The following is a 12,042-nucleotide window of genomic DNA, read 5'->3' as shown; positions in this document are numbered from 1 at the left end:
GCTGAAATGATAGCGAATCGAGTATAATATTTATACTCTTCAAGAATTGGTAGGACGTTACGTTCTTTCCAAATAACACTTCATTAGGACATCCACTAAATCAATTAATTAATTAATTAGTAGAGCTTAAACCAAGCAGTGGAAGAGGTATTCATAATGTCAATAATAATGAACAGAATTATGGTGTGGGCACATGTATAACTAACTTCTCTCTTTAATAATTAAAAATGAAAAGGCACAGTTCTTGAAAAGTTCTATTTGATCAATGAGGATTGGTATGTTTCATTGTTTCATTCTTTTTTCTTTTCATATTTGAGTATATTCCAATGGTATAAAATATTATTTTAGAATTATAACTAGAATTTTCCATACACTAAACCTACCTTAGACTTTTTCTTATTTCTTTTATATATTATGTTTGTTGTTTTTGTTTCTAGCAATAGTCTACATGGCAACTTGCGCAACGAAGAGAATAAAATAAAGAAACAACAATTTGCACGTGGCGTATCCTTGAAGAGACCAAGAAGTTCACACAACATAGGCGTCTCTGACTCTGACCAGGATAAGGACGATGTTTTTTGGTCATCACTTTTTTATATCATTAATGTAATTTTGTGGATAATAAAAATATAGGAACAACTTTTTAATAAGTTTTGTCAAACAAAAAAGTATACAAATATTATATATAAAAATCATTTTGGCATGCATGGCCAAAGCCATCTTTTCTTTGCCACCTCTTCTACCTTCTTCTACAATCCAAACCCCAAATAGCATAATCATAGTCCTCACCCTCACCCCAACTTTCGTTTCTTATATCATAAGGTGCCTATTCAAAATCCACAACCTGTAATAATAATATTAATAAGTATTATTATTTATTTATGGGATGCAAATCTGCGTAACGGAGATTAGACTCCAAAATATTATTTAACTGATTTTTTTTCTGGCCGCAAAATGTTCACTATTTTGTTATATGCGAAATTCAAAAGAAACATTGTGAGTAGTAGCGGGACAAGATTGAAAAGGGCAATGATAGTTGTTTGTTGAAGCGGGGTGGCCAAGTAAACCAAACTACCTCTGATGCTTCTGTCTGTGTTCTCTCCACTGTCCCTTCCTCTGTTTCTTCTTTGTTTTTGAAAACAATATTGGATATTTTTCTCTGTGTTCCTCAGCTGCCTAACTTGTGTTTCACTCTTCTTCCCCTTTCACTGTCTTGTATCATCTAAGTTTCTGTGCGATTCACCTAGCGAGTTTCTGAGATGCTGTGTCCCTGTATGGATGCAGAGTACTCTGTCTTTTTCTGATACGTATGTTTTGGGTCTCTTCAAAACATGGTTTTCTCTGTCGCTTTGGCTTATCCCTTGGGCTTCTTTGATTCTTACACTTCAGGAAGCTTTCCTTGTCTTTTCCTTGTTTTTACCTAAACTTGAGAAAAAAAATAATATTCAAATTCCAAATTCCATTATTTAATTTTCTGGGATACAATCTTTTTGGGCAATGTTCTTCTATTTGATACTTTTGCATCGACTCTTATTCTCCTTCCTTGGGTTACCTGCATATTCCTAGAAAGGCTAATTTCATGTTTGATAGGTTGTTCTTAATTTATATTTACTTTTAGTGAAAAAGGAAAGAAACATTTTGTTGTCCGAGAAAAAAAAAAACCCGCATCATGAAATTTCTCACTTTCCTGGTGGGTGTGTGATATCTTTTCTTTTACTTGAGGGTTTCTGTGTTTGTTGGTCACCAAAAATGAAGGACAAGGTGGATTCCCCAGTTACAGTTCTGGAGGACTATTTCAGGAGCTCAGATTCAGAATCAAGTTCTTCCAAAGAGCCTGCAGTGGATTCTGAGTCTCAAGACCTTTCAAAACCTGCTTCTAGGTGGCACGCATTTGTTCAGTTGTTTAGGAGTGGGTCGAAGAAACAGATGAACACGTTGCACCCTCTCAGTGCCATCAAGCTCTCCAAAAGAATGAGCACTAGCATGAGGGAGACCATTCTCCCAAGTTGTTTCTTGGATGCAAATGCATCCCCTTGCAGGTCACCGTGGAAGATCTTTACTCATCATGAGATTCAGGTTGCAACCAATTCATTTAGCCAAGGTATGCATCTTGCTTCAGAATTATATTTCTCATCAAGGAACACCGAATGATTGGATTTCTTTGCTTGGTTTAAATTTTCAGTCTATTTTACGATGTTCTAAACTAAGTACAAATCAGCAGTTTTTGTGAAAAGGAATTTGTATTAGTCTTCGACTATAGTACGTTAAGTTTTGTGTCAGTTTTAGGAAATCGTTTCAAAATTTCACATTAATGGCGAATTAACTTCATATAGCCTTTACCAATTCCTTGTTATTTAGTCGCCTGATGTGTTTTTAAAGCGATTCCAAATAGACTGTTAGATGATAATGTGAAAAAAACTTTATATTATTAGTGTATTTGAATTAAATTCAAAATTTATGCTGGTTGGTGCACTTCATATTGTTACTGTGTTTGAATTAAATTCAAAATTTATGTTGGTTGGTGCACTTTATATTGTTAGTGTATTTGAATTAAATTCTCAATTTCATGTTGGTTGGCGCAGAAAATATGATTGGGAAAGGTGGCTATGCTGAAGTTTACAAAGGGTGTTTGCCAAATCGTCAGCTAGTGGCAATTAAACGTTTAACAAGGGGAACAGCTGATGAAATCATAGGGGATTTCTTATCAGAACTTGGTGTAATGGCGCACGTAAACCATCCCAATACTGCTAAACTGGTTGGCTATGGAGTGGATGGTGGAATGTATCTAGTTCTTGAGTTGTCTGAAAAAGGGAGCCTAGCTTCAGTTCTTTATGGTAATGGTAAATTGGTTGTTAATTTTTCCCTTTATATTTTTTATTGAGTCAATAGTTACGTTTTGTTCAAAATTATCATTTCACTGATCATTAGGTTCCAAGGAGAAACTACCATGGTGTACAAGGCACAAAATTGCATTAGGAATAGCTAATGGTATACTATATCTTCATGAGGGTTGTCAAAGAAGAATTATCCACAGGGATATAAAAGCTGCCAATATCTTGCTCACGGAGGACTTTGAGCCTCAGGTATGATATGAATGCACAAATGAAGGCTTAGGATTCTGTTGTATAATATTGATTCAATAATTGATCACCAGAAGTACCTTATGTCTTTTGCAGTTTTGAATTTACCTTAAAGACAAACAATTTTTGGTAGATTCCCCATTATGTGATGGACGAAACTTCCCTCGTTTCGGTCACATCAGTTTTCCATGTTATGTAGGTTAGAATGGACTTCAAAATATTTCAGGAATAAATTGAAACGTTACGATTTTTTTGGACAGATTTGTGATTTCGGGCTAGCAAAATGGCTGCCAGAAAATTGGACTCACCACACCGTTTCAAAATTTGAAGGAACTTTCGGGTTTGTGACCTTCACAATTACATTCTGGTAAAATGCTTTTCTGATTCCTGTTAACTCTGGTTCCATTTTTACTGCCAGTTACCTTGCACCTGAATACTTGCTGCATGGCATAGTGGACGAGAAAACGGACATATTTGCCTTTGGTGTGTTGCTATTGGAATTAGTGAGTGGGCGTCGAGCACTAGATTATTCACAGCAAAGCCTTGTGTTGTGGGTATAGTATCTTACCATTTACTCTTTTTACACACAGATTTCATCCTCTTCTTCACTCTAGATTCTTATTTTATTTTATCTTTCTCCTAACAAAATTTCAGGCGAAGCCGTTGCTGAAAAAAAATGATATTATGGAGCTGATTGATCCTTCACTAGTAGGTAACTTCGACTCGAGGCAAATGAATCTTATGCTCTTAGCTGCTTCTTTGTGCATACAACAGTCCTCTCTTCGTCGTCCCTCTACAAGACAGGTACGTTGTCTCTCTATCTTTTCAATTCTCAACGTGGATTTTTCGCAGTAAAACTGGTTGTATAGTTTTCTTTACCACACATGTAACTTTACTAAACTTTGAATTGAATTGAGGTTGGCTCTGCTAATAGGAAATGATGTGTTATGTTTCTGACATATGCCATCATCCAGTACTCATGTCTTCCATATGTACTGTGGTCCACTTGTTGTAGTGGCAGAACATCTGCGAGTCAACCACCTACTAACCCTTCTGTGTCTGTGTACCTTAATATGTATGACAAAGTCCATTATGAAGCATGTGACTATGACAAAGTCCTTTATGAAGCATGTGACCCTTTGGTGCAGGTTGTACAGCTTCTGAACGGTAACCTTAGCTGCTTTAAGGGCATGAAGAAAACCCGAATGCCATTCTTCAGAAGAGTCTTCCGAGAAGAACTTCATGATTCCGAATAGTTGAATTGAACATGTATGTACTCACACGATCATCAAGGGGGAAGGTGGTCTCTATGATCCCTTCTTTCTGCTGGAGTTTCTGCAGATAGAAATTGCCTCATCAAACTCAAAATTTTGCACTTCGCCTTGTCCAAAAAAAGAGCATGCTATTATACCCTTCAACAACAACCTGTGTACATAATAGATTCTTCATAAAAAATGGTAGTAGAGCCAAATACTTAGTTACATGAAAGGAAGAAATATGGAACTCCTTATGAGCCTTAACTCATTGAATCTAATTTCTTGTTCCCCTCCCAATAGGGTCTACCTAAATTATTTATTGAATAAAAACAAATACCTTTTCTCTCTCCCTTCCTTTCACGATTCTTACAAATAGGTGGAAAAAGGTGATTAGGTGGAAAGCACAGAAAGAAAGCCACTAGAGGCTTTTGGATGTAAATGAAATCTGTTTAAGATCTGGGTCTCTTGGAAGCATTTGATTGGAAAATTTGATTCGTGTTGCGGAGAAGTGGAAGTGCATAATCTTCAATAATTGTTAGTAGCTCTTGGAATGTGACATACCGATCAACTGCAGCACATTACAAACAGACATCAATATATGCTAAATGAATTGAGGCCGCACAATTTTTATCAAATGCTCGTCACATATGTACTTTTGTTTTAACATTGTCTTCATACACACATACTACTTATTTCTTTGTTAATATATCATAATTTTTTTTTTGAGAAATCAATATACCATCATCTTAGATATATTTTCACAGTCCCATAATTAAGGTGTTTTATATAGATTATAACAATAATTAAATATCATCATGTTGTATATGTTCAACAGTATCCATTACAGTTCCGATCATAAACTATTTGTAAAAATATTAGTATTAAAAAAATTACCAATAACAAGAAAAAAAATAAAGAAAATGGAGAATGTAAGTAGTATAAATTTGACCAGAAATAGGCGACAAAGAAGCACTGTATTTGGATTGGGATAAAAAAGTGGTGGGGGAGGATGAAATGACAGGTATAATGTGGAAGGTAGTTGTTGAAGGAGTGAAACAGAAAAATAATAAGAATCCCCACATCCACGTGTGGGTCGTAGAATTGGTCGCTCCAGATATTATTCTTCCTTCTTTCATCAGATCCTTATTAATAATATTTATATATATATATAAAGACTTTGTTATAAGATGTAAAATTTATTTTCATAATCTTTATGTCCCCAAATAAATCTGTATCTATCTGTCGATTGGAAATACTATTGATAAAACAAAATTAAAAATCAGGAAAAATGACACCAAAGAAACTGAATCATATAACAGACAATATTCATCATATTCAACCATTCAAAGTTCTATTTTCGTAAGTTTTTATATGAATATCAATATATAAAATAAACCTATACAAAAAAAGTCATTAGTTTTTTATATCTTCTCTAAGAAATCATTTTAGTTTATATATAAATTATTTTTTTATAAAATAATTGACGCAGTTTTTTTTTTTTTAAAAAAAATTGATCCATGATTGCCAATTTAAACCATGTCATATGTTTTTTTTTATGATTAGGTTTATATGTGGAGTTTCGATGGTAGCAATATTTGTTAACTATGATATTGATTTCGTAAAATATACATTAAAAGGTACATTTAGATAACGAAAGTTATAAAAATTAAAAAGAAATTTTAATAATTTTCTAATATATGTATCATCTTAATCTGTTACATTTTTATTAATTTTAACTTTCTTAATTCTAAAAAATAATTTTTATTACCAATTAGAACAACATGGCAAATATTAAATAATATGACATAATCCATCATTCCGAGATATAATATCTAGAGATCCATGGAAGAAACAAGGATGGAAAGTATTTTGAAGAAAAAGAAAAATAATAAAAGAAATTGAAAAGAATTAAAAAGAAATTTAAGTGCATTTACTCACATTTAAAACTAATATATACGTTATTTATAACTGTCACGAATAAAAAGGGTGTCCCTGAAGAAGGAGAGAGAAGCATTTGTAAGCAAAAGAAGGTGTAGTAGCGAGCAGTGAGTGGTCAAATTACGAATCAGGGTTCACCAATTTTCATTCTCAGACTCAGACACACACAAATTCCCTTCAATTTTCAATTTCAACTCAAGATCTGACATCATAGAAAATGACCATGGATGTTCATCAGTTGCAGGCCAAGCTGCGTGAACACCAATCCGCCATGTTTCAACAGGTTCGCTTCCTTTTTCTTCTCCCTTTCACTCCAATATTTCTGCGCTTTTTCATTGCTACTGTTCATTCTTCTTTACGTTCAAATATATCGCAACACGACGTCGCCGTTGGTCCCCATGTTTGTTTCCTACTCTACCACTGCCAAGTCATTTTCCGTCCACAAAACTTAACCCTCCCTTTTCTTTTACCGATAATAAAAAAGATTAAAATTTTAATTATTATTATTATTTTGATCACAAATCCGTTCTAAACCCTGATTATTACTGTTTTCAATTTGTATTATTTGCTTCGTGATTTGGATTTGTTTTTGTTGGCGTGGAGAAGGGGTTCTTGGATGATCAATTCAGCCAGCTTCAGAAACTGCAGGATGAGAGTACTCCAGATTTTGTGCTTGAGGTTGTCACTATGTTCTTTGATGATTCTGAGAATCTCCTAAAAAACATGGCACGTTGTCTGTAAGTATTATTGTGGTGATTAACTAGTTTTGTTTATGTATGAATATTATGAATGATGGTTGGGTTTGAGTTGTTATGCAGAGAACAAGTGCCTGCTGATTTCAAACAAATAGATGCTTATGCTCATCAGTACAAGGGAAGCAGTGCCAGGTGTCATGCTGTGTCTGATTTTTTCTGTGTATTAACTGTGGAATTTATGTATCAAGAAAGTATTTCTTTTCATGTGTGATATTGTTTAATTTGTTCAACAGTGTTGGTGCTGCTAGAGTTAAAAGTGTCTGCGCTACCTTCAGGACTTTCTGTGAGACCAAGAACTTGGACGGGTGAGTGTGTTCTTACATATTCCTCTTGAATCTTTGAACGTGCACTTCACGCTGTTGCTCCAACAGTCATATCTCATGTCATGTGAATTATCTTGATTTGGCATTTATTCGTCTGTTCCGGAGTTTATTCGGTGGTCAAGTCAATAGAAAACCTTACATGTGGTTTCTGAAACTTTGTTAAGAGTTTCAGAGATCTACTAATAGAATACATCTTAAATTGGTATGATAGTGGTTTTTAAAATTCCTCCCAAAAAATTTAAATGACAGAACTCTCTAGTATGTATTGCAAGAGTAGGTGAATATCGTTTCTTCTACTCTCTAGTGAAGATCTTTACTACGTCTACTAGAGGCTTCTGATTTTAGCTTTAATTTGGGAGGAAGAATTTCCTTAAAATACTTTTTTTTTGTTTGATGATTTTAAGAAATTATAATAATACAGTCTGTAAACTTTTTAAGACATAAAGTATTGTATATAGCTAATTTTTGGAACTTAACTAATTTTTGAACTTTTCCCCCGAATACTTACTCTTGTCTTGACATTCTTCAATTTTGTATTTAAATATGTAAATTTCTACTGTAAAGATGTAGGGAAAGTGTGGGCAAAAGTTAAGGGAGAGGATTATTGAGATGCTTTAGAACATAATTTTAAAATTTGGTGGTGATTGTCTAAGGTTTTTAATGGTGATTGTGTTTTGTTTGGATTGGAAGAGATGGGAATGGAATGGAAGGAAAGGAGGGAAAAAAGATTGGGGAAGTGAATTGTTTAGATAGAGGAAAAAAGGAAAGTAGTTTAAAAGTTTAAAAGAAATTAATATTAAAAATATTTTTTTAGAAATATAAATTATAAATATAATAAAAAATCATACTCAAAATAATAAATTAAAATATTTTTATAAAATACCAAAATTTAAATTATTTTATTTTAGTTATTATTAATTATTTTAATTATTCATTTTATTCTAATATAAAAACATATAAATATTAATAATTAAAAATAAATTCTTTGTAATAGTAGGAAAATTTAATTGTGATTTGTCTAAATTTATAGTAATATAAAATGATTATAAAATATAGATATAATCATTCTAAAGAAAGAAATAAAAAAGGCATTTAGTTGGAACCAAATTTTCTTACATACCTAATCGTTATTGTTAAGAATTATGAATATGAATGCCGTAAATTGTGAATTTTAGAAATTATACAATTCAGTTTAGTTAGTAAAATATTATTAGTAATATTCATATAACTTTTTTTGGAAATAAAAGAGTAATGTATTCTTTTAACCAAAAACTTTAATATTAAATGATTTAATTTAATAATGGTAAAAATATAACTTTTTACAAAAGAAAGGTTAAACCTCACCTATTTATGGAAATGTTATTGAAATATTTAACAAAAAGTTATTTGAAAACCTTATATTTTTAAAGGTAAACCGAACACACATTTTCTCATAGATTCTGAGAAACTATATAAGGAAGGAGATATTAATTTATAATTGTAATTTGATTAATACAATATTTAAATTGAGTTATTGATATATTCCCAATCTTGAATCAGATTACAAATAAAAAGAAAAAGAAAAATAAATTTAAATTTGTATACCTTAAACTTGTGTCTTTTCATTGTGCTTTCCTTACAAAAGTTGTGTCATTTTATTCAATTTATTTCTATTTTTAATTATAATCTGTTATAGAATTGTTAACAGTATTAAAAAAAAAAACTCCTAATCAGTCTTAACTTAATGAAATCATATTGAACCTTATTACGACGTTGACACCATTTTTTTTTTACATTCCCTTTGCAATTAACAATACTATTATTTTAATATTTTTTTATACTATTTAATTATAAAGATACCCTTTAATTATATATATTTATTTTTAATTTTTAATACTATTATTTTAATATTTCTTTATACTATTTAACTATAAATATACCCTTTAGTTATATATATTTATTTTTAAAGCTGCAGGTCAAGAGTTATATATATGGGTTATCAAAATGATAATTTTGCAATCAAATCTTAGAGCCTGGAAGAAGCAATCTTGCTCTTACATAATTATAGAAATTTAAAATCTCCAATTAAAGTAATGAGGCTAAAAGATTTGAGAATGTTTTCATCTATAATCTTATTCATACTCATATGTGGCATGATTCAAGTAGTCAGTTTATGTCGGCATGATTATACGACAAAGTCTATTTACTGATTTATCTGACTTTAATTCAAATGCAGCTGCTCTTCCAGTTCATTGACCTTCGCCTTTCTGTGTTTTGATGAAGGAGTGTAATTTATTACATGCTTAAAATTTTCTGCTAAATCTTTTGATTTTCTAGTTCAATATTTCTGTGATAAAAAGTATTCTTAATAGTGAACGTGAGCTGCTTTCACATGTGGATATCTTTGAGGAGATATATTCACTAGTCACTATTAAAATAATCTATGCAGGAAAATAGGTTGACAGCTTGTGGGTTATAATATATATACCCTTTTTCATTGAGTTTTAAAATGATAGCAAATATATTTAGTATGGTTACTGCATACTTCGTTATGGGCACTTCACACCAAATTATGGACTATGGCTTTTACTAAGAAAAGTAGTGTTGGTTCAGGTGCATGAGATGTCTGCAACAATTGCAACAGGAATATTCTCTACTGAAGAACAGTCTTCAATACTTATTCAGGGTAATTACCATAATATTTCCTTCTAATTTTATCTGCATATTCTTACCGTTTCTTGCATGAATTTGTGTCCTGCATGATGTTTGAGTACTAATATGATCATGTTAAAATATGTTTCTTGTATTGATTATTGCAGCTGCAGAAAGATATCAAGGCTAGTGGTGGTTCTTTCTCGTAATAGAGAGATGATTGGCAACATATGAAAATGATAACGAAGTGAAGCTTTTGATGGAGCAGCTGAGTTTGTTATTTTCTTTTGTCCTTTATGGATTATTCGTTCACAATTACGTCAAAAGTTTGAACGATCGGATAGTGATGATATGAATAAACATTTCTTGCCTAGTTTGTCTCATACATACACGATACAATTCTTTTCCAATATATGACAAATTTTAAGGTGATAGAGATGTTCTTAGGTGATAGATGATAAATGCAGTAAACTCGTTTATTTTAAATAAAAAAAATATAATAAATCTTTACATAAGTATTCATATATCCAATAAACAAATATAATTAATTACCACCATCTCCCTCTGTATTTCTGTATTTCTAAATATGTATGTGGTTTTTAAAATAAAAGTGCATTACATGATTTTTGAAATATAAAATTTTAAATTTTAAAGGCTAAAACAAGGATATTGTTATTATTATTTTGATTTCTAAACTTCCACAATAGTTTTTTAATGTATCAAAACACAATCAAATAAAAATATGTAACCTAAATTAAGATTAAACTTTTCCTTAAGCTCATGCATAGATTCACTTTAATCCATATCTATTTTTATAATATTACCTTTTTAATTATATTGGTTATCTTTCTTTTTAAATAATGATATAAACTTTACTTTTTTGTTTTGTTTATAATTACATCTTGTACCAATGTCATCTTTTATCTTGATGTCATTAATTAACTTTATCTTTTTCCTTTTTTTTTCTTACTCTCTCCCATGAGGTTATATTTTTTTCTCACATCATCGCTTTGTCTATTCTCTTCTATCACCATTATGTTGGTTGCTCCATAAACCTTCTAATAGCTTTTCAGGTAAGTTTTTCGAATTAACCATCCAATTTGTGAAAATTATGTAAATAACCAATCTGAATAGCTTCTTTGGTTGTCATTCTCATTCCAAGGCCATTGAAATGTCCCTTCGCTTTTGCCTTTTGTTTTCGTAAGGTAAGTTTTGTCCTTATTAGAGTATGGTCCATTCAGATTTTCATCTCTTTTGTCTATTTTATTAATCCACATTTCACACTTATGTTGCTTTTACTCCTACATTGCTCTCTAGTAAGATTCAAACGTTGTTCTAATATCAATCTCGACCCATCCTTCATATTCTACCAACCTCATTTGATTTGCAGTTGTTTTGTTTATCAACAAATTTATGAAGATAATATTTGAAGTTATATCATTAATGAAAATAATACATTAGTTTACATATTATAATGAAAGAAAATGTGAAAATAACGGCAATGACACAATAAATAATAACAAGAAGGATAACCCCTTTTTCTTTCAGCCTTCTTCTTCCTGCTTCCCTACATTTTTCTTCCTACACTCCCACTATTTTATAAATCTTGAAATTGGATTTGACCTTTTATTTGGAAAAGGGTTACGGATTCATCAATCCAGAAGTGAATCATGTTATTTTTTTGGATGAGAAGATGTTCCAAACGCAAATTGTTAATAAATTGTTGATTTTTGGATTGCTGAATTCGAAAGCCTAATTTCTGTTACGGGTTGATGGATCTGGAAGATTTACGGATTCCTCAATCCAGAAGATTTACGATTCCCCGATCTGGAAGATTTATGAATTCCCCAATTCGAAAGATTTATGGATTTCTAAATTTGGAAAGTGAAAAAACCAATGCGGATTCTTGATTTCGTAAAATTACCGAACTGCATTATCTGGAATACTGGATATAAACTGTGAAAACGATAATCCGAGACACTACCGACCACCAGAAACACCTACCTATACTAAGAGATGGAAAAACACTGTCGCTGTTTAGAGAGAAATAGATTTCATG

The 12,042-nt window shown here is 31.4% G+C and overlaps 2 protein-coding genes across 2 annotated transcripts; both read left to right on the top strand.

Annotated features, from left to right (window-relative positions):
- Positions 1-670: 670 nt before the first annotated feature.
- On the top strand, positions 671-5,091 carry LOC137829674 (receptor-like cytosolic serine/threonine-protein kinase RBK2). Its single transcript, XM_068636539.1, has 7 exons — positions 671-2,101; positions 2,583-2,834; positions 2,929-3,083; positions 3,341-3,420; positions 3,499-3,634; positions 3,735-3,884; positions 4,229-5,091. Exons 1-7 carry the CDS (start codon positions 1,750-1,752, stop codon positions 4,334-4,336), a joined length of 1,233 nt encoding a protein of 410 aa, XP_068492640.1. The 5' UTR covers positions 671-1,749; the 3' UTR covers positions 4,337-5,091.
- Positions 5,092-6,287: 1,196 nt separating this feature from the next.
- LOC137829673 (histidine-containing phosphotransfer protein 1) lies at positions 6,288-10,368 on the top strand. The gene is made up of 6 exons (XM_068636538.2): positions 6,288-6,557; positions 6,881-7,011; positions 7,093-7,161; positions 7,263-7,334; positions 9,945-10,017; positions 10,151-10,368. Exons 1-6 carry the CDS (start codon positions 6,492-6,494, stop codon positions 10,190-10,192), a joined length of 453 nt encoding a protein of 150 aa, XP_068492639.1. The 5' UTR covers positions 6,288-6,491; the 3' UTR covers positions 10,193-10,368.
- The last annotated feature ends 1,674 nt before the right edge of the window (positions 10,369-12,042 follow it).

This window comes from Phaseolus vulgaris, chromosome 7, assembly GCF_051622355.1.
Source record: "Phaseolus vulgaris cultivar YP4 chromosome 7, ASM5162235v1, whole genome shotgun sequence".
Taxonomy (NCBI): domain Eukaryota; kingdom Viridiplantae; phylum Streptophyta; class Magnoliopsida; order Fabales; family Fabaceae; genus Phaseolus; species Phaseolus vulgaris.
This window is presented reverse-complemented; position numbering and strand designations above follow the sequence as displayed.